At 40.6% G+C, this 24617-nt stretch overlaps 1 protein-coding gene across 9 annotated transcripts in view; it reads left to right on the top strand.

The window, feature by feature from the left end:
* mical2a (microtubule associated monooxygenase, calponin and LIM domain containing 2a) overlaps nucleotides 1-24617 on the top strand; it is a 55982-nt gene that overhangs the window by 5770 nt on the left and 25595 nt on the right. For all 9 annotated transcript variants that reach the window (XM_047809909.1, XM_047809907.1, XM_047809904.1 and 6 more), the window contains 4 exons: nucleotides 8512-8937; nucleotides 18911-19118; nucleotides 19329-19445; nucleotides 23219-23320. In XM_047809909.1, coding sequence (XP_047665865.1) covers nucleotides 8677-8937; nucleotides 18911-19118; nucleotides 19329-19445; nucleotides 23219-23320 — 688 coding nt within the window. In that variant the 5' untranslated portion in view covers nucleotides 8512-8676. The remainder of the gene's footprint in view (nucleotides 1-8511; nucleotides 8938-18910; nucleotides 19119-19328; nucleotides 19446-23218; nucleotides 23321-24617) is intronic.

The following is a 24617-nucleotide window of genomic DNA, read 5'->3' as shown; positions in this document are numbered from 1 at the left end:
CACGTGCATAAGTATCTACAATTTGGCATCATCTTCAGACACGTAAATTCTATGTGTTTATCCAAGCAGAAGTCAAAACAGAGATCTCACACTGAAAGCCAAGAGTCCTGCAAAATTCCGTATCAGACTTTCAGCCGTAAAATAATTAATTTGTTTATTCTGATGGAAAAAATATCTCACGATTCGATTTTCATTCAACGGACCGCCAGTGTAAAGGTAAAAAGGGTTAAAAGTCAGAAAACCTTTCAGCTGTGTATGAATGTGAAGCGTAGCATTCTCAGCTTGCTAGTGAGGCGTTTTAATGAAATACAGAAACGTTAGCAAAATTGGCGTTCTCATAAGCAATTCCTATAAAAGGTTAAAAAACAATAGGTGTAAAGGCAGTAGAGAGATTGTAATATTATACAGTATCAGTGACAGACACGTTGGTTGCTTTGGATTATCATATTTATCATTATCAAAATTATCCAAATCCAAAATAGCTTGCGAATAGCTTTCGTTCGCTTGAAGTGTGTGTCTGACAGGTTTAGTATGATATTGTGCATTGGTTTTCATTGATTTTTTGACATACAGTTACATCGGAAGAGTCAGGGGAGCAACACTGAACTTGCCGTATGGGTGGAAGCTGGGGCATAATGTTTCTGCCCTGTCAATCACATGGGTGTCTGAGAAGAAGAAGAGCAAACTGCACTTTCTTTCAAGTGGGTTATGTGCTCTGTGACATCACATGAGAAGTGGTTTGAAATCATGCACCTGGCTGGTGTCACAAGAGAAGGAAGCCCGTGTCAACCCAGGGCATGTGGTAGCTGTTATACGAGGGGGTGAGTGGCTGGAATCTGGTAGGTGATCATGTTAGAGAGGAAAATGAGAAAGTATGAAGAACACAAATTAATGTAGTAAAAAGGGAAGAACTTTCCAGTAGTAAACCTAAGAAGTTCCCGAATAATTCTAATTATACTAAGCTATAATGTTGCTCAGGTGTATGAAATTGATTAAATGCTACTGTACATGATACGAGCAACCTGTATTAATCTGAGCGCTTAGGACATCTTCAGGCTCATATGGTTTTCCCTTCTGGAACATGAGACTTGTCTATTCCGAGCATTTCATCTCCTCGGTCTAGTCTGTCGCCCTGCAGCAGAAACACAAGTTATCTATTGACCTCGTAGCAGGAAGAGTACAAACGCCACCGGATTTCATTTCGCTTGTTGCTTGCATTAACTGCAAAGTTTTTTGCATTGTTTCTTTGTAAGTCTGAAACATTTTAGATTTGAAATCACATAATGAGATGTCCACTTGTCAGATTATAACATTTTCCAGAACACTACTTATGCTATTTATTGATTTGCACGTTGATTTCAGTTCAGACCTCCCCAGAGTGCTATGTCCAGCTCTAATACACAGGGCAGTGTTTTTCCTTCTGAAGTGTCTCTATATAAATCTGGGCTCTGGGCTCTGGGAATGTCATACAGGCTCTCAGACAGCATGCAGCTGCTTCCCAGCCCTCGCTTCTGTGTGGATTTAACGGTTTTTCTCCTCACTAGAAGACAGATGATGTATTCGACGGGTCCTGCCAGATAACACACTGTTTGTTCTCTCGTTCACGACGCCGTTCCCTTTGTTTTGGCACCGGCTCGGGAAGAATTGTCCAGTTTTCATAGAGTTTATGAGAGTATACGCCGTGTCTTTTTTTTTTTAGCATTTTATTTGACGTATGGTGTGTTGAATGTTGTGCCTGAATGTTTCACTAGCACAGAGATATAAATAATTATGAAATGAAAAAGCGGCTGAAATGTTTTGTGCACACTTGTCAATCGCTGGCATCTGTGAGCTCAGAAATACAGGGTAGATGGAGACGTGGTGTAGATAGAGGGTAGTAGATGCAGTTACGCCTTAAATTACGCTGCCCTGTGACGTAGCAGGAGCAAAAATATGTGGAGCTTGGCTTCACGTGTCTCCGAGGAAGCACATGTTTAGTGAGAATTGGCAGGACCGAATCTGGGAGAAACTGGTGGGAAATTCAGTAAATGATATTGTGAAAGAGTAAAACCACTGGATCAGCTACTATAGATCCATACCAAGACTTCCTCCTATTATAGTTGGTGCCATTATTTATTTTATGGATCTGTTGCTTTCTTTTGAGTCTTTTAACTTGTCGGTGTAATCACTACTTTTACGTTAGTGTTCCCTTATATGGTACCAAAACCAACAAGTTATTGCAAGATCTACTGTAAATGTTTTAATACGGATTATTTTTTATGAACAGCTTTTTGTGTGTGTATGTGTGTGTGTGTGTGTGTGTGTGTGAGTGTGTGTGTGTGTGTGTGTGTGTGTGTGTGTGTGTGTGTGTGTGTGTGTGTGTGTGTGTGTGTGTGTGTAAATGCTTTCTCTGTATTTACGGACGTGTTTGTATCTAGCTTTATACATAAGACCCAGTGTGAGAGTTGTGAGATGACCCAGATGTTTTGTTGCTCTGCCGTGCTTTACTGAGGCGTGAACCTGTTTATCGTAGGAGGGGGTGGGAGACTGACGGGTTCCTTCCTGGTTTTCTTCCGATTTCCCAGCAATTAAGGACGTTATGAGTAACTTTCAGCACAGCATGCACGCTGACATCACTGACCCTTTTGTTTGGGCTGATAGTCAGAAGCTCTGTCCAGCAACACGTCTGGATATTCTTCCAGCTACTGGCTTGCTCCAGGGCAGATTTCATGACAGTGAACTGTACTCTAACTGTAAAAACATCCCAGAGTTTTCAGAGCTGATACAAAGTCAGACTGAGTGGCCTAGAATGTAAAAGCTGAGCTTTTTTTTTTACCTCAAAGGTTTGTCTGGTAATTCATTTGAATGTGTTTTCACACTCAGGACAGTTTTTGTAGCTGGTATGTTGGCTGTCTTCCTTATAACATCATCCATCTCAAAAAGCATACAGAGCGAGCGAGCGTGCTTCGGAATACATCTTACTTTTGGTACCTTTTGATGTAGTCTTAACTCAGCCGCCCGAAGCCAAACATATCTCACATAACTGGAATTCCTGTACTCTGGAGAAAATGGCTATTTTGTGTGCTTTAATAGAGGTCACATACTGTGCAGGAAGGTCAGGACACCGATGCAGGTGAATATTTAAGGATTTCATGACCAAGAAGAACTCATTTCCTGACATTTCCTACTTTATTATTAGGTCTTTCATGAACCGAATTGCTTCTTAACCAAAACGAAATGTATCACATTTTAGAGTCTGGTTACCTCCAAAATTGAAACAGGAGCAAATCAAACTTAAAGGCTCCCAGTTCATCTGAAAGACACCAATAAGCTAATTGTCGAAACTTGTTTTGTAACCAATGGATCCTTTAGCAGTAAAACAAACCCCATCAGTACAGATTGATTTCATGAACATAATATACATGTGTGCAATAATAATTTGTCTATACAGAATCTTTAATTTCAGAACTTTCCCCTAACAGTGCACACTGTATCCAACCTGACCTCATTTTATATCTTTTTCACACTTTTCTTTTTTTGGACTCGCAGCAATGTGAATGCAATTTTTGACCCCAAGAGAGGCTCTGAGGACAGATTCCTTGGCCAGTGCACCGTGAGACGGTCCTGAAGGATTTTCCATAATCATGCCAATGTTTATGAGTCAAACGAGCTTAGAACGGGTCCTGAGTGTAAAATATTCACACCACATGCCAAACCACCTGCATAAGAACTCAATCGTACTTCTAAAAAGTTTGCGAACACCTGACTTTCACATCCTTATGCAGGTTTTAACACATATTTCACCCAAAATGTTGCCCCAAGGCTAGTTTGTCAGGGCTGCTGGGAAGAACTCAAGTGTCCTACAGAGAGCTCAGTCCTCAACTCCACTGATTAGTCTGATCTCACTAATGCTTCTGAACACAAATCCCCACAGCCATGCTCCACCATCTCATGGAAATCTTTTCCAGAATAGAGGAGGATATTATAACAGCAAAAGAGGGACTAAATCTGGAATCGGACATTAAAAGCTAAATTTACAGCATGCCCTTATCCTTTATCTCATTTATACAGCAGAGCAATTGATGGTTAAGGGTCTTGCTCCGGGGCCCAGCATTGGCAACTTGGTGGACCTGGGATTTGACTTCTTTAGACTATTACATTTAAAAGCTACATGATTCAAACATTACCATCTTTTAATCTCTTTAGTATTAAAATGATTAAAATGATAGCAGATTATTTGACATCCACTGTCTTAATACTAGTAGTAATTAACTAAGTATTAACACTTAAAATTAGTTTTAATACTCAAAGCTCAACAAGCACGAAAGAACTCTTGCAAGCTTTCAGACATCTTTAGGCAGGTTATATTACTGTGTTCATCAAACTGTGGTTTAGAGGGGTTTAGAGTAGAGGTGTCAAAGTATGTTATATGCAGAAAAAAAAAAGAATTGGGCCTATGTGGCTGTTTGCCAGAATTTACAGTGATATCTGATGGGTTTTTCCCTGACCGCCAAATGTGCTGTATCTTTAATAACTAATACATTCTTTAGAATAAAACAACATTTTTCCTATCCTGTGATCATTTCCAATCTCAATCTGTGATGATTTGCTCTGAGATAAAAAAAAATGGAGCTGTTGATGGAATCAGCTGATAAAGTTTTTAATGCTGCTACAGAACAATTCCTTCCATTTATGAATGAGAAAGGGTTATCAAAGCCATCCTTTGCTGTGCAGCCAGCCCGTTCTTTGATCTCCCCTCCTCTGACTATGAGTGTGTGTGTGTGCGCGTGCATGTGTGTGTGTGTGTGTGTGTGTGTGTGTGCGTGTGTGCATGTGTGTGATTTCCCAGTGTCCCGTGGGCCACTTGTGTCTGCCCGCGACAGCTCTTTACATTTGGTCAGATGGCGAAATCACGGTGCTTAAACTAACAGAATGCTGCTTCAGCTCAAAGGGCAATCTGTGAGGACAGTGTGTTCTCTCTACCTTTTCATTAACCCACTCCTTCTGCCCCTGCAGATCTAATAGCTATTTTTAACCATCCATGAAGCCAGGAATGCAGACCCTGTGGAGATAGTTATTATTAACACATTTTGATTTTAGACCAGCAGGTAGAATGTAGATAAAGTGGTGGTAAAAATTGCTTTCTGTATTTATTACAACAAGCTATTTAAACTGTTTCTGTTGGAGGGGACGATTAAAAAAAAACACCAAATAACGTCCAACCCGTACCGTTATGTTGACGAGTGTGGCAAGTGATGATAGCACAAATTTGGTCGACTATATGGTCATATTAATAAAGCTGTCATAAAAGTTTTTCAGCGATTCTTTATAAAACCAGATCTGCATTTCTTCGTCATTCTTTGCTTCTGCAGTGAACCTTCAGAAAGTCATTGGTTGTTATCACTATTGAGCTTTTCTCAAAAGTCTTAACCACTTGCTGTGTGTGCAACAATAAGAAGAAGCCTTTATTATTACCATGCAAAATGAACCAATCAGGATCTATTTCCTGATTGGTTCATTTTGCATGGTAATAATAAAGGCTTCTTCTTATTGTAACTAATAATAATAATAATAATAATAATAACAATACATTTTATTTATACAGCACCGTTTCACAGACAATTTACATACCAATCAAATGAACATACTGGAGAAAAACAACAGTAAATAAACGTGACACACAGAAACGAAACTGATTAATGCAGGCATTGTGAATAGTCATGTCATATTTTTTTAGAAAGGTTCAAACCTCCTCTTATGGCCTGTGTTACTTTCCACAGAGAGAGAGGTTTATAAAATGGGATGAAGTCAAGTAGGCTGTCAAAAGAGTGTAAATATGACCAGAGTAGTGATTGGTGTGCAAAACTGGCGTATTTCACCGTCTGTGACCTTCCTGCGTTATCAGCCGCAGTGCAAACTCCACCACACTGGATCAGAACAGCACGCTGCTGCTGTGCCCAAGGATGGAATGAGACCCCAAGGGGCGGGGACTCTAAATCACAGCCAATCAGAGTGAAGCCAGGGTCAGACTCCTGCGTGCTGGAATGCGGTCTGTAAGGGCCGTAGCTCTTAGCTTGCAGTTACCCCAGGGGAGTTGGTTTAACACCCACGCCACACGAGCTTACACGACGCCTCCTCGGGCGCCTTCAACTGCAAAAAAAACTCGGGTTAATAAGCCTTAGTACTGCTGCAGCCACAAAGAGAGGAAATGACCTTCGGAGACATGACTCTTCATGTTTACTTCAGAGGTGTTAAGATGTTTGTAGGACAGAAGATGAGATATAATGATGTCAAGGTCAAGACAATCCGCTGGCTCTATAAATGTGACAGGTGAAGGGAAGCTGCACTTCTGAGTCTCTGCATGATCTCCAGCATGAATCTAAATACAGAACCAAAGTCCAAATAGTGGATTTTTAAATTATTATTCATTTTCTATTTCTGTACTATTTCGAATAGTTTTGATTGATTTTATTAGTTTCTATGTTTTTGACAGAAAAAAAAAAATAACGAATAAGAAAGAAAGTAAAAAAAGAAAGAAAGTTGAGGGAAGGAGGGAGAGAGAGAAGAAGGAAAGTATGAAAGTGTCTGTGTTTCTGTGTGTGTGTCTGTGTGTGCTTGTGTCTGTGTGTGTTGTGTCTGTCTGTGGGTGTCTGTGTGTGTGTGTGTTTGTGTGTATGTCTGTCTGTGGGTGTCTGTGTGTGGGTGTGTTTGTGTGTGTCTGTGAGTGTGTGTGTGCGTGTGTGTGTGTGTGTCTGTCTGTGGGTGTCTGTGTGTGTTTGTGTCTGTAGGTGTGTGTGTGTCTGTCTGTGGATGTCTGTGTGTGGGTTTGTCTGGGTGTGTGTGTCTGTGTGTGTGTTACTTTGATGCCCATTTTGTCTACACACAAGTCTTTTACACACTATATTTACTGAAAGTCACCAGAAAGTCTGCAGAACTCATAGCACACACACACACACACATACACACAAACACACACTCTAGGAATTCTCCAGATCTTATGTAATGTGTGTGTCATATTCTAATTCTCTTAGTGATATTCAGAGCAGTGTCATGTGAGAGTTTCGTGGTCTGTGAGTAGCATTTATTTAGAGGTGAATTTCGGTCATGAACCGACGGTCATGAACCGACTGTGACCGACGGTGCCACTCGCTCTCTTATTACTCTTTAATGTCTGCTCTGTTAAACTATTAACCATTCATCAAGAATCAGTATTTCATAGCTTGTCATGTCTCCTTAGAGTGTGTGTGTTGTCTTAGGGATGTGGAGAGGCTTTGAAATCAAAGAAGAGACTGAACTAAAAATACACATTGGGTGGGCGTGTTAGAACAGAAGTGAGGTGCCTCTGTGTGTCAAAAAAAAATGCACCCTGGCTGTTCTTATACAAACCACAAGACAAACAGTATGTTTCTACAAGTTCTGCACAATGACGAGTCTCTGTCTGTCTGTCTGTCTGTCTGTCTGTCTGTCTGTCTGTCTGTCTGTCTGTCTGTCTGTCTGTCTGCCTGCCAGGAGTGTAATGGAGACTGAATTGATGGACAATCCACGTCTGCCCTGATTGTATTGTGCATTAATGACAGTCACTAGCTAACACTGGACACACAAATATCACAAATCTAGAGATCAGTTTGCAAATCTACGCTACTTCCAAATCCCAAAGCTGCTTAACTGGACCAGTGTCTGATGAAGCCACTATACTCATTTGTGATCCAGTCCGAGCTGATTTTTTTGACACGGCTTGTTATCATACTGGATGTAGTCATTATGCAGTCGATGTAGACTGTGACTCTGTTGGAACAAAGGATGGTTTAGTGCTAGGAGAGCAATGTGTGCCAAAAATGTTCCCCCACCACTAATGCCACCAGCCTGAGCTGCTCATACTGCCATCATACATGGATTAATACAGTGGGCACTAAATTCTGACCCCAGCATCTTCAGGATGCAAAATATAAATCCATCTGGCAAACTTTGGTCTAGAGCCAGCCAAAGCCTTCATTGGATGTTTTATGTGAAGAACTTTATAGACTGGTGTGTGTGTGTGTGTGTGTGTGTGTGTGTGTGTGTGTGTGTGTGTGTGTGTGTGTGTGTGTGTGTGTGTATATATGAAATTTCTAGAAAATCAGCAGTTTCTGAAACAGATACAACTTGCTTCCCCAATTCTGACGTTCGATGTGAGCAGTACCTGAAGCTCTTGAGCTCTTGACCTGTAACTGCATGATTTTAAGCACTGCTCTTATTGGCTGATTAGATATCTGCATGAATTTATCTATTTACAAAAGGATTTTCTTCCAGGGCTAAGCTAGACACCATTATTTTATCGAATTTCAGAGTAACAACCTCATACTCGTTCCTGAGTTTTTTTTCCACAGATATTAAGCAAACAAAAATTACAATCTATTTTTGGACCTGTAATTTCATTTCCTCTAACTTTTTCTTCCATGGTGTTAAATTGTAAATGTTGTATAACAAAACCCTAACATTGTTGCCAGAAATCCAGAACGAAAACATATTAATCATGAATTCTGCTCTCCACAGATAGCCCAGTGCTACAGATCCAGGGTTTAGGATTTGCTCTCCCACAAGAGTGCTGGAGAAGAAGAACAGCAACTGAGAGAAAGAGAGAGAGAGAGAGAGAGAGAGAGAGAGAGAGAGAGAGAGAGAGATCAGCAAGCCAGTGTCTTTACATCCACCAAGGGAAGGATGGGAGAAATGGAGGAAGATAAGAGCCGGGCAGGAAGGATGTTTGAGACATTCGTCCAGGCGACCACGTGTAAGTCCACACTGCAGGCCTTTAACATCCTGTGTACTTACCTGGAGCTAGATCCTCTGGAGTATGACTCCTTCTACAGCAGCCTGAAGAGCAGACTGACTTGCTGGAAAGCCAAAGCACTATGGAGCAAACTAGACAAGAGAGCCGCACACAAGGAGTACAAGAAAGTCCCAGCCTGCATAGGCACAAAGGTAAGTGACGTGACATACAGCTAAATATGGTGACCCATACTCAGAATTTGTTCTCTGCATTTAACCCATCCAAACTGCACACACACACACAGCAATGAACACACACACACACACACACACACACACACACACACACACACACACACACACACACACACACACCGTGAAAACACACCCAGGGCAGTGGGCAGCCATTTATGCTGTGGCACCCAGGGAGCAGTTGGTAGGGGTTCGGTGCCTTGCTCGAGGGCACCTCAGTCGTGGCCGGCCCGAGACTCGAACAAACAACCTTAGGGTTAGGAGTCAAACTCTCACGACTTCTCCCAAGTGTGCAGAGAGAGGAGCTATACATTACTAACAGTTACTCACAGCTCTACATACACCCATATTAAACTTCAGTACTTGGGGAACTTTAGTAAGTGTCAGTGAAGATTAGCAGACAGGATTTTTCAGTAAACCTTCACATGACCTCTGACCAGAGTACTAGGATGTCTGCCACCATGTAAAGGCCGGAGGGGTCACGTGGAAGAAGCTCATTATGTAAAATACTGTAAAAGAATAAAAGACGGGGAATGGAGGGACTCGACACGAAAGAAAAGGTGGATTTATATTTCCAGACAAGACAAGAATGCATTCATTGTGCATGAGAAAAACATGTCAGTCATTTTCTCCCTCGATCAATTCAAAACTTGAAAAAAGTAGGATGAAATGTGAGAGATAATTATAGTGAAGAAAGAGAGACAGAAAGAAAGACTCCACTTTGTCATAACATAGACAGACACACACGCGACACACACAGGCAACACACACATGCACACATAACACACATGCACACACTAAACACGCACACACACACACACATACACACACATATACATGCACACACACATACACACACTCAGACTTCACTCAGCAGGTATGATGATTTGAGGTGGTGTGACTGCATACTGCTTCAGAACAATAAAGTCATGAATGGCCCGGTGCCCAGACTCTTATTAATGTGTGTGAAGCGTTTCATGCCTAGAATTTAACAAGTCTCATTTGATAGCAGCCATAAATGCCCCAGTGACTGCTGATGTGAATGAGAGCAATTATACCCTGCGTTAGAGGTTATAATTTTACTTCACGTTGCTATAAAGCTGCTAATTATACGCAATACTTCTTTTTCAAGCCTTTCTCACTTTGATGAGGGGCAGCGCAGCATACTTTAATGACACTTTGGCACAAACACACCAGATGTGCTGCTACTCTACTGTGTATCATTATCAGTATTTACATAGCAACCTGCAGGAGCTGGGTTTCAGTCTACTGTTGATACAGATCCACAGGTCTAACATGTCTTTAGTCCTTGTATGTAAAAGTCACTGAAACTGAATACTGCTGCTGAGGAATTCACCGCCGGCATTATTCAACCTCACGGTTCCTTCAGTAGTGTTCTGATGTTTACTTGGCTTCAAAGCTCTAAACTCAGAACTGCAAATAGTTCAACAAATAAAGGATGTGTTGTGTTGTGTTGTGTTGTGTTGTGTTGTGTTGTGATGTGTTGTGTTGTGTTGTGTTGTTCTGGGTTGTGTCTGTTGTGATGTGTTGTGTTGTGTTGTGATGTGTTGGGTTGTGTGTGGTGTGATGTGTTGTGTTGTGTTGTGATGTTCTGGGTTGTGTGTGTTGTGATGTGTTGTGTTGTGTTGTGATGTTCTGGGTTGTGTGTGTTGTGATGTGTTGTGTTGTGTTGTGATGTTCTGGGTTGTGTGTGTTGTGATGTGTTGTGTTGTGTTGTGATGTGTTGTGTTGTGTGTGTTGTGATGTGTTGTGTTGTATTGTTCTGGGTTGTGTCTGTTGTGATGTGTTGTGTTGTGTTGTGATGTTCTGGGTTGTGTGTGTTGTGATGTGTTGTGTTGTGTTGTGATGTTCTGGGTTGTGTGTGTTGTGATGTGTTGTGTTGTGTTGTGATGTGTTGTGTTGTATTGTTCTGGGTTGTGTCTGTTGTGATGTGTTGTGATGTGTTGTGTTGTGTTGTGATGTTCTGGGTTGTGTGTGTTGTGATGTGTTGTGTTGTGTTGTGATGTTCTGGGTTGTGTGTGTTGTGATGTGTTGTGTTGTGTTGTGATGTTCTGGGTTGTGTGTGTTGTTATGTGATGTGTTGTGTTGTGTGTGTTGTGATGTGTTGTGTTGTATTGTTCTGGGTTGTGTCTGTTGTGATGTGTTGTGATGTGTTGTGTTGTGTTGTGATGTTCTGGGTTGTGTGTGTTGTGATGTGTTGTGTTGTGTTGTGATGTTCTGGGTTGTGTGTGTTGTGATGTGTTGTGTTGTGTTGTGATGTTCTGGGTTGTGTGTGTTGTTATGTGATGTGTTGTGTTGTGTGTGTTGTGATGTGTTGTGTTGTATTGTTCTGGGTTGTGTCTGTTGTGATGTGTTGTGTTGTGTTGTGTTGTGTTGTGATGTTCTGGGTTGTGTGTGTTGTGATGTGTTGTGTTGTGTTGTGATGTTCTGGGTTGTGTGTGTTGTGATGTGTTGTGTTGTGTTGTGATGTTCTGGGTTGTGTGTGTTGTGATGTGTTGTGTTGTGATGTTCTGGGTTGTGTGTGTTGTGATGTGTTGTGTTGTGTTGTGATGTTCTGGGTTGTGTGTGTTGTGATGTGTTGTGTTGTGATGTTCTGGGTTGTGTGTGTTGTGATGTGTTGTGTTGTGATGTTCTGGGTTGTGTGTGTTGTAATGTGTTGTGTTGTGTTGTGATGTGTTGTGATGTTCTGGGTTTTGTGTGTTGTGATGTGTTGTGATGTTCTGGGTTGTGTCTGTTGTGATGTGTTGTTTTGTGATGTGATGTTCTGGGTTGTGTGTGTTGTGATGTGTTGTGTTGTGTTGTGATGTTCTGGGTTGTGATGTGTTGTGATGTGTTGTGATGTTCTGGGTTGTGTGTTGTGATGTGTTGTTTTGTGATGTGATGTTCTGGGTTGTGTCTGTTGTGATGTGTTGTTTTGTGATGTGATGTGTTGTGTTATGTTGTGATGTGTTGTGATGTGTTGTGATGTGTTGTGTTGTGTTGTGCTGTGATGTGTTGTGATGTGTTGTGATGTTCTGGGTTGTGTGTTGTGATGTGTTGTTTTGTGATGTGATGTTCTGGGTTGTGTCTGTTGTGATGTGTTGTTTTGTGATGTGATGTGTTGTGTTATGTTGTGATGTGTTGTGATGTGTTGTGTTGTGTTGTGCTGTGATGTGTTGTGATGTGTTGTGTTGTGTTGTGCTGTGATGTGTGGTGTTTTGATGTGTTGTGATGTACTGCATTGTGATGTGTTGTGATGTGTTGTGTTGTGCTGTGATGGGTTGTGATGTGTTGTGATGTGTTGTGATGTGTTGTTTTGTGATGCGGTGTGTTGTGGTGTGTTGTGATGTGTTTTGTTGTGGTGTGTTGTGATGTGTTTTGTTGTGGTGTGTTGTGATGTGTTGTGATGTGGTGTTGTGTTGTGGTGTTGTGTTGTGATGTGACGTGTTGTGTTGTGTAAGTGTACTTTTCATTAAGAGTTCACCCTCATGACATCAGCTCCAGAATACGGCAGAAATGACATTCCTGGCGAAACCAAAACCTGAAACCAAAACTGATGGCCGAGTTCTGGATTCTTTAATTATTAGAAGTTTCAGTAACTAAAAAATTAAAAACAAAACCCAAACAAACAAACAAACAAAACATTTTTGAAAGAAAGAAAGAAAGAAAGAAGACTGAACGTTGCCATTGGCACATGATGATTAGCGGTCCTGATGATTAGCAGCACATCTGTCTCCCTCACATCAGCACGCCGTGTTGTTTTAAGACGTACATGACGTGACTGATGTCTGTGAACCGTAAAGGTGCTCTTTTACAAACTGTCATGATGTCACTCTTCACTCAGACTCCACATGTCTGCCAAATCCCAATCTGCCCAGGATATGAGGTCATGCTCATTTTATCAACCTTCCCAGCATGACTGAATGCTTTTTCTCCGGGTTTTTTTTTTGTTGTTTGTTGCCTTCGTGACTGTTGCCATGACTCCCATTTAGATGCTTTATTCTGCAGTTTTCTCAGCCTTTACAAATACCATGCTTGGTAAAACATTGGTTTTTGGGATGTGGTGAGGGATTATAGGCAGTATAAATGACAGAATTGCCATTTATACTCATAAACAGTTAAAAGCAAGAACTTTTTTTTTTAAAAAAAGAAAAAGAAAAAATACATAGCTAATGATGGCACCAAAACTGGTGGAAAATATTTGGACTGGTTACCAGTTTGAAATAACATTTGACCCAGACTTGTCTGTCAGTATTAAAAAAAAAAAGAAGCCCAACTTTCCAAACGTTATTTCTATTTCGGTAAGTCTAAAATGTCTGTATTTTGGATGTGCTGACAGCCACAACTTTGTGAGACATTACTTCATTTTTTTATTATGGTCTGCTCAGTGTGTATATAAGGACCACGTAAGCAAAGGCTTTCTTCTACACAGTTTCCTCTCATCTCAGAAATGCTGGCTTGGTTCTTTCCGCTTACATCTTCTGCAGGCTCGAACAAATTTCCTCCATTTTGTGGTTTCTGCGCTTTGGTAATTCTAGTGCAGGGCCAAATGCCTGTCTGTCTGTCTGTCTGTCTAACTGTCTGTCTGGAATACCAGCTTGTGCTCTTGTTTCCCTGCTGGTGGTCTGCCACACTTCATTGAGTACTTTGACCCGATGGTGTAAATCCTTAATTGTCTTTAAGCAGCCAAGCTAAGTTTGTATGCTTTGCGTTTCACGAGGCATCACACTGTATATCCAAGTACTGAACAACAGACTTCTAACAACTTCAGCTAGTTACATTATAGGACAACTAGGAAGTTTATCTCAGCAGTAAGTATTGCTAATATAGTGCTAAAGTTAGTCGACCGTCAGATCTTATTCGCACGTCTATGAGCTTATGCTTTGAGGCACACCTCAGACTATGGAGTGTGTAAGATATTATATTATGAACACCATATTAACACAAGGATTTTAAGTACCTGGAACCTCCTTGGCTTTCAGAACAACCTCGGTTCTTCATGGATTCCACACAGAGATCCTGGTCCATGTTAATATGACTGCATGACGTAATTACTGCTGATTTGTCAGCTACACATTCATGCTGAGATGCGAATCGCTCGTTCTACAACATTCCACAGATGCTCTTGAGGAGGCCATTGAATACATTGTCATGTCATGGAACTAGTTTGATATAACTTGCTGGAAGTACAGTAGCTATTATTATTATTAGATGAGTACATGGCGGTCATAAAGGCATGACCATGTTTATTCAGACATACTGTCTGCATGTGTGTGTGTTTATGTGTGTGTTGAAGGGAGGTGTCCTGAACTTTACTTTATGTATATAGTGGCTCTGTGTCCATCTGGGCACCACAGCTTTCATCAGGAAGTCACATCTGGCAGGTCATGCATGCCACTTCCTGTTCTGAATACTTTTCCACTTGATAAGACATATTTGGCTGAACTGTGGTGCCCCAGTGCTTCATTGACACTATACTTGACTTTGTAGATCTCCAGGGGTTAGCTTTATAAATCACATGATGATTATCTCAGTGTCCTCCTGTACTTTATGGGAAACAAGAGGATGGTTTTTCACTCAACTCCGATATCCACAAACATTAATCAGTGCATGAGAAATCCTTAAACTAGGATGAGATCTGTACATATCAGACAGGAAACAGATCTGCACTGTTTTAGAAGGAAATACCACACCTCTGCTGTTTTACCCAGAGCAGGATGAGCCAAAACATAGGAGCCTGTAGCTATGATAGCATATTTTCTGAATGAGTTCTCATCGGTCATGCGTCAGTAAAGCCACAGCACAACTGTTTTCATACAGACAGCACTGAAAAGAGAAGCATTGTTTTTGCTCTGTGGCTTTTCTCTAAAGGTTAGCTTACACCTAAAGCATTTCGAGTCATCTCTGTCATGCGTATGTATTAACCATTTCACCGATCTTTTCAGCCTACGTACATCTACTCAGGGGTTTTGCTCCTTTGCTTTTAAACAATGTTGAATTTCTTTCACTGAAACACATAAACCCCTTAAATTCAAAGGGGACAAATCAGTTGAAATGACATATTTTTGTGAGAGACAACCAAAAATATAATTTTACTATTCAACACTAATAAATTTAACTAGGGTTCTCTGGAAAAATCCTTACAATTAAAATAAAATAAATCCTCTCACCTTCCACGTGTCCAATTACTTTTGATTCTGGGCGTTGAGGCGGCTCACGGTAAACTCCCGTGTCCTCTCACGCTCATGGCCAATTTTGCGGTTCGAGGTGAAGTTAACAGCCTTCAAGGCTCGAGCGCTGCAAGCCTCCCTGGGAATCCCCGAAGTCGAACCTCAAGCGCGGAATCCTGCTCGACAACGCCAAATTGTTGTGGAAGTTCTGAGGTTTGAGAGATTTAATGAATAAAGTATAACACTTTTAGACATGAGCAAGAGTAAAAAAGGTTACAGAATTTATTGTGCTCAGCTGCGCAGCAGGACCCAACTCTCCACATGTAGCATGAGGGATGAAGGGCCACGATCATTGATTACATCAAGGTTTTATAGACAGAACTCAAGAAAACAGAAGATATGTAAAAGCAAAACATCATCGATCATTAGCTCAAAATTACCGCATGCATCTCCTGACCAAGCTAATTGCCCCTGGGCCGCGGACCGGTACCGGTCCGTGGACCAAATAGTACCGGGCCGCCCAAGAAACATTAAATTATTTCCATTTTATTTACTGTGGTGTATTTCTCTTGGGTTTGTGCAACTTTCCATGGACGAAAGGTTAACCGGGAGCTGAGAGACGTCACCTAAAGCCGCACCAATCCCACGCATGCGCAAAATATCATGATATCGGGCCGGGTTTAGGTGACGTCTGGAGCTGAGCGGCTGCAAGCAACAGTGGCGTTGTAGCTTTGGTGGAGAGAAGGTGTGTATCACTCTTCTCTCTGTTCACCGGTACTTTGTCATGTTTAACAGTGCTTGGTGTACGTATATATTGTGTTTGCTCAAATTTAACCCGCAAATTAGCAAAAATGAGTACGAAACAGACGTCGTTACAAAGTTAGAAACTCTGCCGGTGTTCTGGATTAAAGTCATGGCGGAATACTCTGAGATTGCCACCACAGCACTTAAATCCCTATTGCCATTTCCGACATGCTATCTGTGTGAAGCGGGGTTTTCTGCAGTGACGGCAACCAAAACAAAACAACGGAATAAACTGGACATAAGCACTTCGGGTGTCATTGTCTCCTATTACCGTCTCTTTGCAACAAGCTCAGGGTTCTCATTGATTTAGCGTTGTAGTGAGTTAAAAAGGCATGTTCAATTACAATTAAATTAAAAGGATTAATTTTAATTTAATTGTATAGCCTCCACCCACCCCCCGCGGGCCGCTGTAAAATTATCAAACATTGACCGATCCGCGGCGAAAAAAAGGTTGGGGACCACTGTTCTAGAGGACCTATTGGACATTGTTTATGGACAACTCTCCCCAGTCCCTACTGCCCTTGTCATAATCTTAACAAAACCTACTGATGACAATGTCAGTCTCTGGTCATGACACACACAGGGTACAGGCATAGAAGGACAAAGCCTTATGAACATCTTAAGATTAGAAATTTCCACCACAGTCACAATATGGATCTTTAGGTGTAGGTTTCACGTACATAAAAACAGGAAAAGCAATATGCTCTTAGTGGTAGGATATCATACACATATGATATCCTACCAAATATTGTTAAACCAACTTGTCTCAAGGGGCAACTGTCTAGAAAAAAAAAAAGACTGGACATCTGCTAATCTTTGTGTTCTCGTATGCTGATTTGTTCATACAACTGTATTGTAATTCGTATGTACAACAGACCCAACTCATCTCATCATAACAGGCTGAGAAAAAAGTAGCTGTCTTGAGGAAAATGAGGTACAGTGTTCTAGCCAGTGAAGAATTAGACCAAAGATTGGTATACACAGCACCCTTGTCAAAGAATGCATGCTTGGCCTGTTCTCTGCTGGTGATAACACATCCCAGCTTTCATCACTCTATGGACGCTCACTGATCTGGTCTACCTTTAGCTCATTCTCACTGTTTTATTGGTCAGGCTTTTTGGTCTGATCCAGCCAACAGAAACAGATTTGGGGAAAGTGAACAGATCTGAGTGATCATCTACTCAAACATAAAGTCCACAGGAACACAAAGCATGAATAACCCCATGCAGATCCCAGCGATTGTTTCTGTCCTAAAATCTCTCTTGACATCAGGGTACGCACACATCAGAGAGGAAATACATCCCTCTGTTCAAACACTCTGATAGTCCTCACTGCAGCCACAGCACTTTGGCTTGGTGTCGGTCAACCATAGTAACGCTGGCCAAAATGGGTGGGCTGTGATGGGAGGGGAGGAAATGAACAATCATGTAAGAAAAAAAAAATCACAATGGGTCACTGGAACAGTTAAATCAGAAGCAGGCTCAAACGGTGCATCTGGGTTTAGACAGGGGGGAAAACTTGTCTTCTGTGTGATTCAGACCTAGATTAGTAAGAAGATGAGAAGGTCTGCATTAACCTCCTCCAGGCTTTTATCCCTGCACCCGAGGGAATGAAGTCATCTCACAACCGCCTTTCTAGCCACACTCTAAGCTGAAAACCTCACTTCCTGCATTCTTGTGACCCTGTTACAGCAAGCGTGCATGCCTTTGAGATGACAAGCTGTAATTAAAATTTAATGTGGAAATGATGACACATTAGTCTCTTGGCTTTGTAATGCTATGCTAAACATTATCATTCATAATATTTTCAGATATTTGATATCTTTATACCAAACAAGTACAAAAATGGGTTAGAAAAGGATAGTTACATATCACAATGTGGTTACATTAGTCATCCATTAAAAAAAAAAATTAGTACTCGCAGTAGTTATTATTCGTCGACAAACACCAATATTAGCTAATGCCTTAATGTTTGTTTGTTTTATAGTCTCGACTAAACAGTGAAATAAAAAATTTACACCAATATTTATATTTAATGCTGTTAAATGCTCAGTTCTGATTGGTCAGAAGGTGTTAAGGGGTTTATATCAATGCCCTGGTTTTAATAGAGTTTTTTGAAAGCTATTTATTTAGCTTTTTTTTTTAAGGAGCCTCCGGTCTCAGCGCTTTGTAACAGTCAGAGATAAAGATGTTCCTTCACGTTTCCACCATGGTACTTTGCAATCTCCGGGTTCTTAGTAACATGTTGTGACAACAAAAGAGTGAAAGAAAGACAGGCTGTTGCCTGTTTATAGTTGCCATGATGTAAGTGATAACAGGAACTAACTTGTTGAACAGACATTCCAGTGTTAAGAGATTAAGGCTTTGGAATACTTATCACAAAGATTTCAAATCCCAGAGCCACAAGGCTGCAACTGCTGGGCCCTTGATGGATAAGGGCATCTGGCAAATGCTATAAATGTAGCTAGAGCTGTCCTTCATCATCAAACTTGCTGTGGAATAAAAGAGGAAAGACAGAATATCTGTACACCTGTTTGTTTTATTCCTTACGTAAGTAATTCTAATAAACTTCTATTAATATTTAAAGTTTTATTCATAATTAAATTCATTATAAATAGTAAACACAATTAAAAATATATCCACGATAACTTTTTGAATTTATGCCTCCTAATTCATTCTCATTTGTCTGCATAAATCATTTGTTTGTGGTGTTTAAATGCTTGTAGTGTTATAGAGGCCCAGACACCTGATTTTCGTTCATTCTAAATATGTCGTAACATGCTGGACTCAAATTTAGGTTAATTTACATAGATGGGGTTTTATTGATGGATGAAAGAACATATAATAAATACAGCAGCACTAATCTCTGTACTGTGGCTTTTAAATGCTGCATTATTATATCACTGCATTGTTGTCCATCCATTTCTTGATTTAGTGTTTATCTGCTGTTAATAATTGCAGTGCTTAATAATCGGAGGAGGACCCTGTGGCCTGCGTACTGCTATAGAACTGGCTTTCCTTGGTGCCAAAGTAGTGGTGATCGAGAAGAGAGACACATTTTCCAGGAACAATGTTCTGCACCTATGGCCCTTCACCATCCATGACCTCCGAGGCCTGGGGGCTAAGAAGTTTTATGGCAAGTTCTGTGCAGGAGCCATAGACCACATCAGTAAGTATTGAGTTTTTGCAGTTCCTCTTTTCAGCAAAACTTCATGTTTTATAGGGAAGTAACTCTCCAGTTCTCCTTTGTGCAAGCCCTTCCTCTTTTGTCATCTGTTAATAGAGACGATTCTTTTTAAAGATTAAAGTTTTCAAAAAATCAAGGCTACCAGGCATGGTTACAAGTGCTGAGCGTTCTTGTGTTGACTGTCTTCTTCAGGTATTCGGCAGCTCCAGCTCATGCTCCTGAAGATCGCTCTGCTGTTAGGGGTTGAGTTTCATGTCAACGTGGAGTTTGTAAAGCTTCTGGAGCCTCCAGAAGACCAGGAAAACGAGGGTGAGTTCATCCTTGACCACAGCCTGACCACAACAAAACCTGACGCAACACTGTCCTGTCCAACTGGTTAAACATCATCAGCACTTCAAAGAACCTCTGATTGTATAGAAAAGACTTTCAAAAGACAATCTAGCAAAGCTTGTCCTTTCTGTTTCCCTATAAAATCAGGTTCTGCTATTTCTATTTTTTCATATTTACTAGGTATTAGGCAAGGTTACAAGAATAAACACAATGGTTTGGTTATTTGATTTAGTTCGCTTCCCTTTTCGTATGTAACAGAGTTGCCTTGGGTAGTTTTTTATAATAATAATAATAATAATAATAATAATAATAATAATAATAATAATTTATTTATAAAGCACTTTTAAAACAAACAAAGCTGAACACAAAGTGCTGTACATCATACAATGCACATAATAAAATAGTAACAAAATAAAGTAATAACAGCAATCATTCAGAATTAAATAAAAAACAGGGAATAGAAATGCGTTTTCAACCGGTTTTCTGAATAAGGAAACAGTGGGTGCCAGAGGCAAGTCGTTCCATAACCTAGGAGCAGTAACAGAAAAGGCACAGTCTCCTCTAAGCTTCCTCTTTGACCTTTTGGTGTCAAGAAGCAATTGATCAGCTGACCTAAGGACTGTAGCAGTTCCGTAAGGTATGTCGGGGTCTGACCATGTAAAGATTTATAAACAAATAAAAGCACTTTAAACTGAACCCTTTAATACACCGGCAGCCAGTGAAGTGAGGCCAAAATTCCATAGCCTACTCCCTGGGATAATGGGATTATTCCTGGTAAAATAAAGGATAAATAAAATAAAAAAATGGAGTTAATATGGTCATACTTCCTTGAACCATGTGTATGTGTATGAGGTTTATTAGAGGCTTAAATTCTTTGTCCAAATCCACTGCAATTACCCAATACACCTGACCTTCACAACTATGTGTGACTTTTTTCCTAAAGTGTTGCCACAAATGTGGAAACACATTTGTATACAATGTCTGTGTATTCTGAAGTATTACAATTCTCCTCTAAACTAAAAGACAAACCTGTTTCAGCATTACAATTTCCCTGTGCACAAAGCAAGCTCCATGAAGACACAGTTTTCCAAGTTGAACTGGAGGAACTTGAGTGAACGGCACAAAGCTCTGACCTCAGTCCCACTGAACACATTGGTGTAGACTGAACTGAAATCGCTGCCTGCATGTCAGGCTTCCTCACTCTATTTTACTAATGCTATTGTTGCTGAAAGGGCAAATCCCCATAACCGCAATCCAAACTCTATTGGAAAGACTTCCCAAAGAGTGGAGCAAAAGGGGGACTAAATCTGGAATGGGACGTTCAAGATGCACATTGAGTGAGATGCTCATGTATCCACAACCATTTGGTCATATAGCATATTTTGGCCGAATTAAATTGAAATAGACTTACCAGACATTTTTGCTGAAGAAAACGTTTTCAGAGAGCGGGAAAGGGTTTAAAATTACCATTTTCTTTAAAAGAACTGTTTTTTTTTATGTTTTTGTTTGTTTGTTTTTTGGACATATATTAACATATTGTAATATACTGTTAATATATTGCCCCTAGTAGGGTAGGTAAGATTCTTGAAAAACCTAGAACTTCATAAAGCCCTGAGTGTCGAGCCTTAACCACCACTGTGGAGTGGGACATGTCAAAGAAATTCAATGCTGAATATGGGCACAACAAAATAGTCCCCTGGTATAGAATTAAAGCAGTAGGCACAAGTAATAGTATATGACTCACAAAACAGAAATTTCTAGCCAGCTGGACATACCAGTGCTTTGATCATTAGTGGATATTCAGAGAATTCAAAAGCTTTTAAAATGTTCTTAATGCACAGTGCAAACTTTGACAGGATAAATGTTTGTGGACATCCGCCCCATCACACCCATATGCAGGCCTCTCCCAGACTGTTGGAAGTATACAATGTTTTTGTATTCTGTTGTTTTACAATTGTTGCACTGCCTCATGAACAAAGTAGTTCATGAAGACAGTATTGGTGTGGAAGAACTTGTTGTGGAAGAGTCTGTACAGAGTCGTGACCTCAACCCCACCGAACACCTTTGAGATGCACTGGAACACTGACTGTGTTCCAAGCCTTGTTTTTACATTATTATCAGTGACCTTACTAATGCCCTTGTGACGGTCATGCTCCAAAATCGAGTGGAAGGCCTTCTTAGAAATACAAAGAACAACCATACAATGTCCACATACTTGTTCCACAAACATTTGTCCATACAGTGAACACTGTGCATGTACAGTAGGGCATTGGATAGATGCCTATTTATATGCTCAGTAGGACACAAATAAAGTAAACAGGAAAACATTTGCCAACTGGTATTGAAGACAAATAGAAAAGAAACAAGACAGGAAAAAAACAAATGTTGTGCAAAAGGATTAAAATTAATCTAAATCAGTAAACTGTTGGATAAACTGTGATGTTGATGATATCAGCATTTTATTTTTCCACCCTATGTCCTGTATCGGCTCATGCGGTCAGGTAAAAAAAATGCTAGAACGATTACATAGTGTCACACTGTCAGCAAAAAAAGTGCAAGTCAGGTTTACCAAGATACAATATAAATATGCTCTTATATGGGATGACAACAAAACCAGACACAGTTGAAATGAACACAATACTCATCTGAGGGCGTGTCCTGGGTGCAGCCAGAGCAGGTGAGCCAAAACAGGAAGCCTCAGAGGCATGCACTATGTTTACTGGATCACACAATGGTCAGTTTTCCATTAGTCCTCATGTGTCCCGCACCTCGGTCTCACCAACCAATGCTAAGACAAAACACAAGGCTTCCTGCTTCTCTTAAACACTGGCATAATCGTCACTATGACAACCGACCAACAGCGGATGTTAATTTCATTTTTAATGCCTGTGGAAAATTGCTCTTTTTTTAGCCAGTGGACTCCTCCTACGTTGTTATTAATTTATAGCTGCAGAGCATCTACAGGATCAGTGCACTGTTTTCTTCTCTTTAAGAGAACGACAGCTCAGTATGTTATTATGTTATTCCATTATTAACCGATGATCTTGAGCTCATCGGCGTAATTAGGAACAACATGCTTTTAGATGAAGTAATGTTTTTGTGTGATTTTAAGCTGATCTTTTATGGGTCTTTTATGGTGGTGTTCAGAGACTGTTGATTAAACATCTCTTCTGTCTCTTCATCAGAGACATGAGTCAGCTAATGAAAACAAGAGGCCTTGCTAAATTAAGTCCTTCAGCTGCTGTGACCTTGTACCGTGGCCGTGAGAAGACACGCAATTCTGTCTGATCACGTAACCTTTGGCCAATATCTATTTTTCTCATTCCCTCTGTTGGGGTTTGAGAGATCCAAGAGTTTCTTGAACAGTGCCAAAAAAAAAACCTTACAACTTATCAGCTTGATACATAATGACTTTTCCTCACTGCTCATAAATATATATATTTTATCTCGGGTTTGTTATAAAAGAAGATTAAAGTTGTTGAGATATTTTATATACCAAATTAGTTTAAAAGACTAACCCTAACCCTAGTTTGAAAGTCTGTTATTGTGCAAATTGTAAGTAGATATGGAGAGCAGCATGTGAACAAGTGGCAGTAATGACACGAGTACAGTACAGATGATGTCATTTGCATAATGATAAATGTTTAAATGAATTTACTTGGGTTTATTTTTAATTGTTATTGTATAAGAAAAAAGTGATGACGACGATGTATGTGCAACAAGTGGAACACGTGCATGCCTCTGCTTTACAGGACCCGGTTGGAAGGCGGAGATCCGGCCATCAGATCACCCTGTAGCTGACTTTGATTTTGACGTTGTGGTCGGCGCTGACGGGAGACGAAACACACTCGAAGGTACGTTAGCATCTAAATGATTTCTGGTTTGCACAGCGAACTTCATACAAGCTATTAGAAGCCTCTTAAATTAACCTCTGCACCAGTAAATGGACACGTGGGATCTTGGATGTTTACATAGTAACCAAGTAGCTATAATTATCGCTGTTCTATAAATACAGAGGGAATGTTCCAGGGGTAACCAAAACAACTTCGAATGCGATACGGGAGAATGGAAACACAAATAGCATGTCACCATGCCTTGTTTTTGTTGACAAGTGTAAACAAGCCACAATGCTCTGCAGAACTTCAGGAAATTTTAACCGTACAATGTGACAAAATAAAGTCTTCAGTCAAAACCCAGGAGACATCACTGCCTCATGCTCCTTATCAGCCGTGGAGCTTGAACGACTCCGACTGAGAGAAATCTGGCTGTTGCTCTTGGCTGTATTCCCTTGCCATTTCAGCTGGATTGTTTCATCCAGGAGAGCTACAAAGCTATAAAATTAAGTACTGTTCTGTAACATGATAGCCCATGATGTCAGAGGATTTTGCTAAACATTTGGTTATAATATGAAATCAACGGATAAGAGTGTGTTTCTGAATAGCGCCGTGGGCTGAGGCTGGCTGGCCGTCTTTCAGTGGATGACGCACGCTTTACTGTTGGATTCTTTCCCTCAGACCCGTCATCTTTTTACCTATCCCCAAACAGATGCTTATTCCTAATAAGGTCATTCTCAGCCTTCTCCAAATGATGATCCATTTACTTTACTGCATGCTTATGAGAAATTTTTAGGGGGGAAATACATGCTTTTGTGGTTTGAGCCTCTGCTGTAATTGGGCTGCTTGGCCAATCTGGTGGAAGTTAAATATATCCTTGTCTGAGGCCTCACGGTCATGCGAGGAGAACACAGCTGCTTTTGGAGACACAGGCATGGGCGTGTTCTTGGAAGGACGACGTCTCTTTGAATTAACATACCAGCACTGGCCAGTAATTAAATGCAAACCTGGCTCAAAAACCACTTTGCAGAGACTGGAGCCTGTTTGAGGTTGCAGGTTAGTGAGTGCGCCAAGTCTCATCTTTAAGGCATCAAATCACACACTGGATGAAGAAATGATGCGGAAGTGAACAACCTGTGCGGTATCAATTATTTCAGTCAAGCATTAATGTAAAACTCTGGTTTTATACTCCTGTGGTTCTCTTAGATCAAGTGAGATTGTCATGGCCATTATGTAGCTCCTTGTCCTTTGCCTTCAAAGCGTTTTGATCTTTGTGGTGAAGCCAAACTTTCCAGAGCCTAAAATAACCAGCCTGTGA

This window comes from Tachysurus fulvidraco, chromosome 2 (genome assembly GCF_022655615.1).
Source record: "Tachysurus fulvidraco isolate hzauxx_2018 chromosome 2, HZAU_PFXX_2.0, whole genome shotgun sequence".
In the NCBI taxonomy this organism is placed as follows: domain Eukaryota; kingdom Metazoa; phylum Chordata; class Actinopteri; order Siluriformes; family Bagridae; genus Tachysurus; species Tachysurus fulvidraco.
The sequence above is the reverse complement of the archived record's forward strand: the minus strand, read 5'-3'. Positions and strand labels throughout refer to the sequence as shown.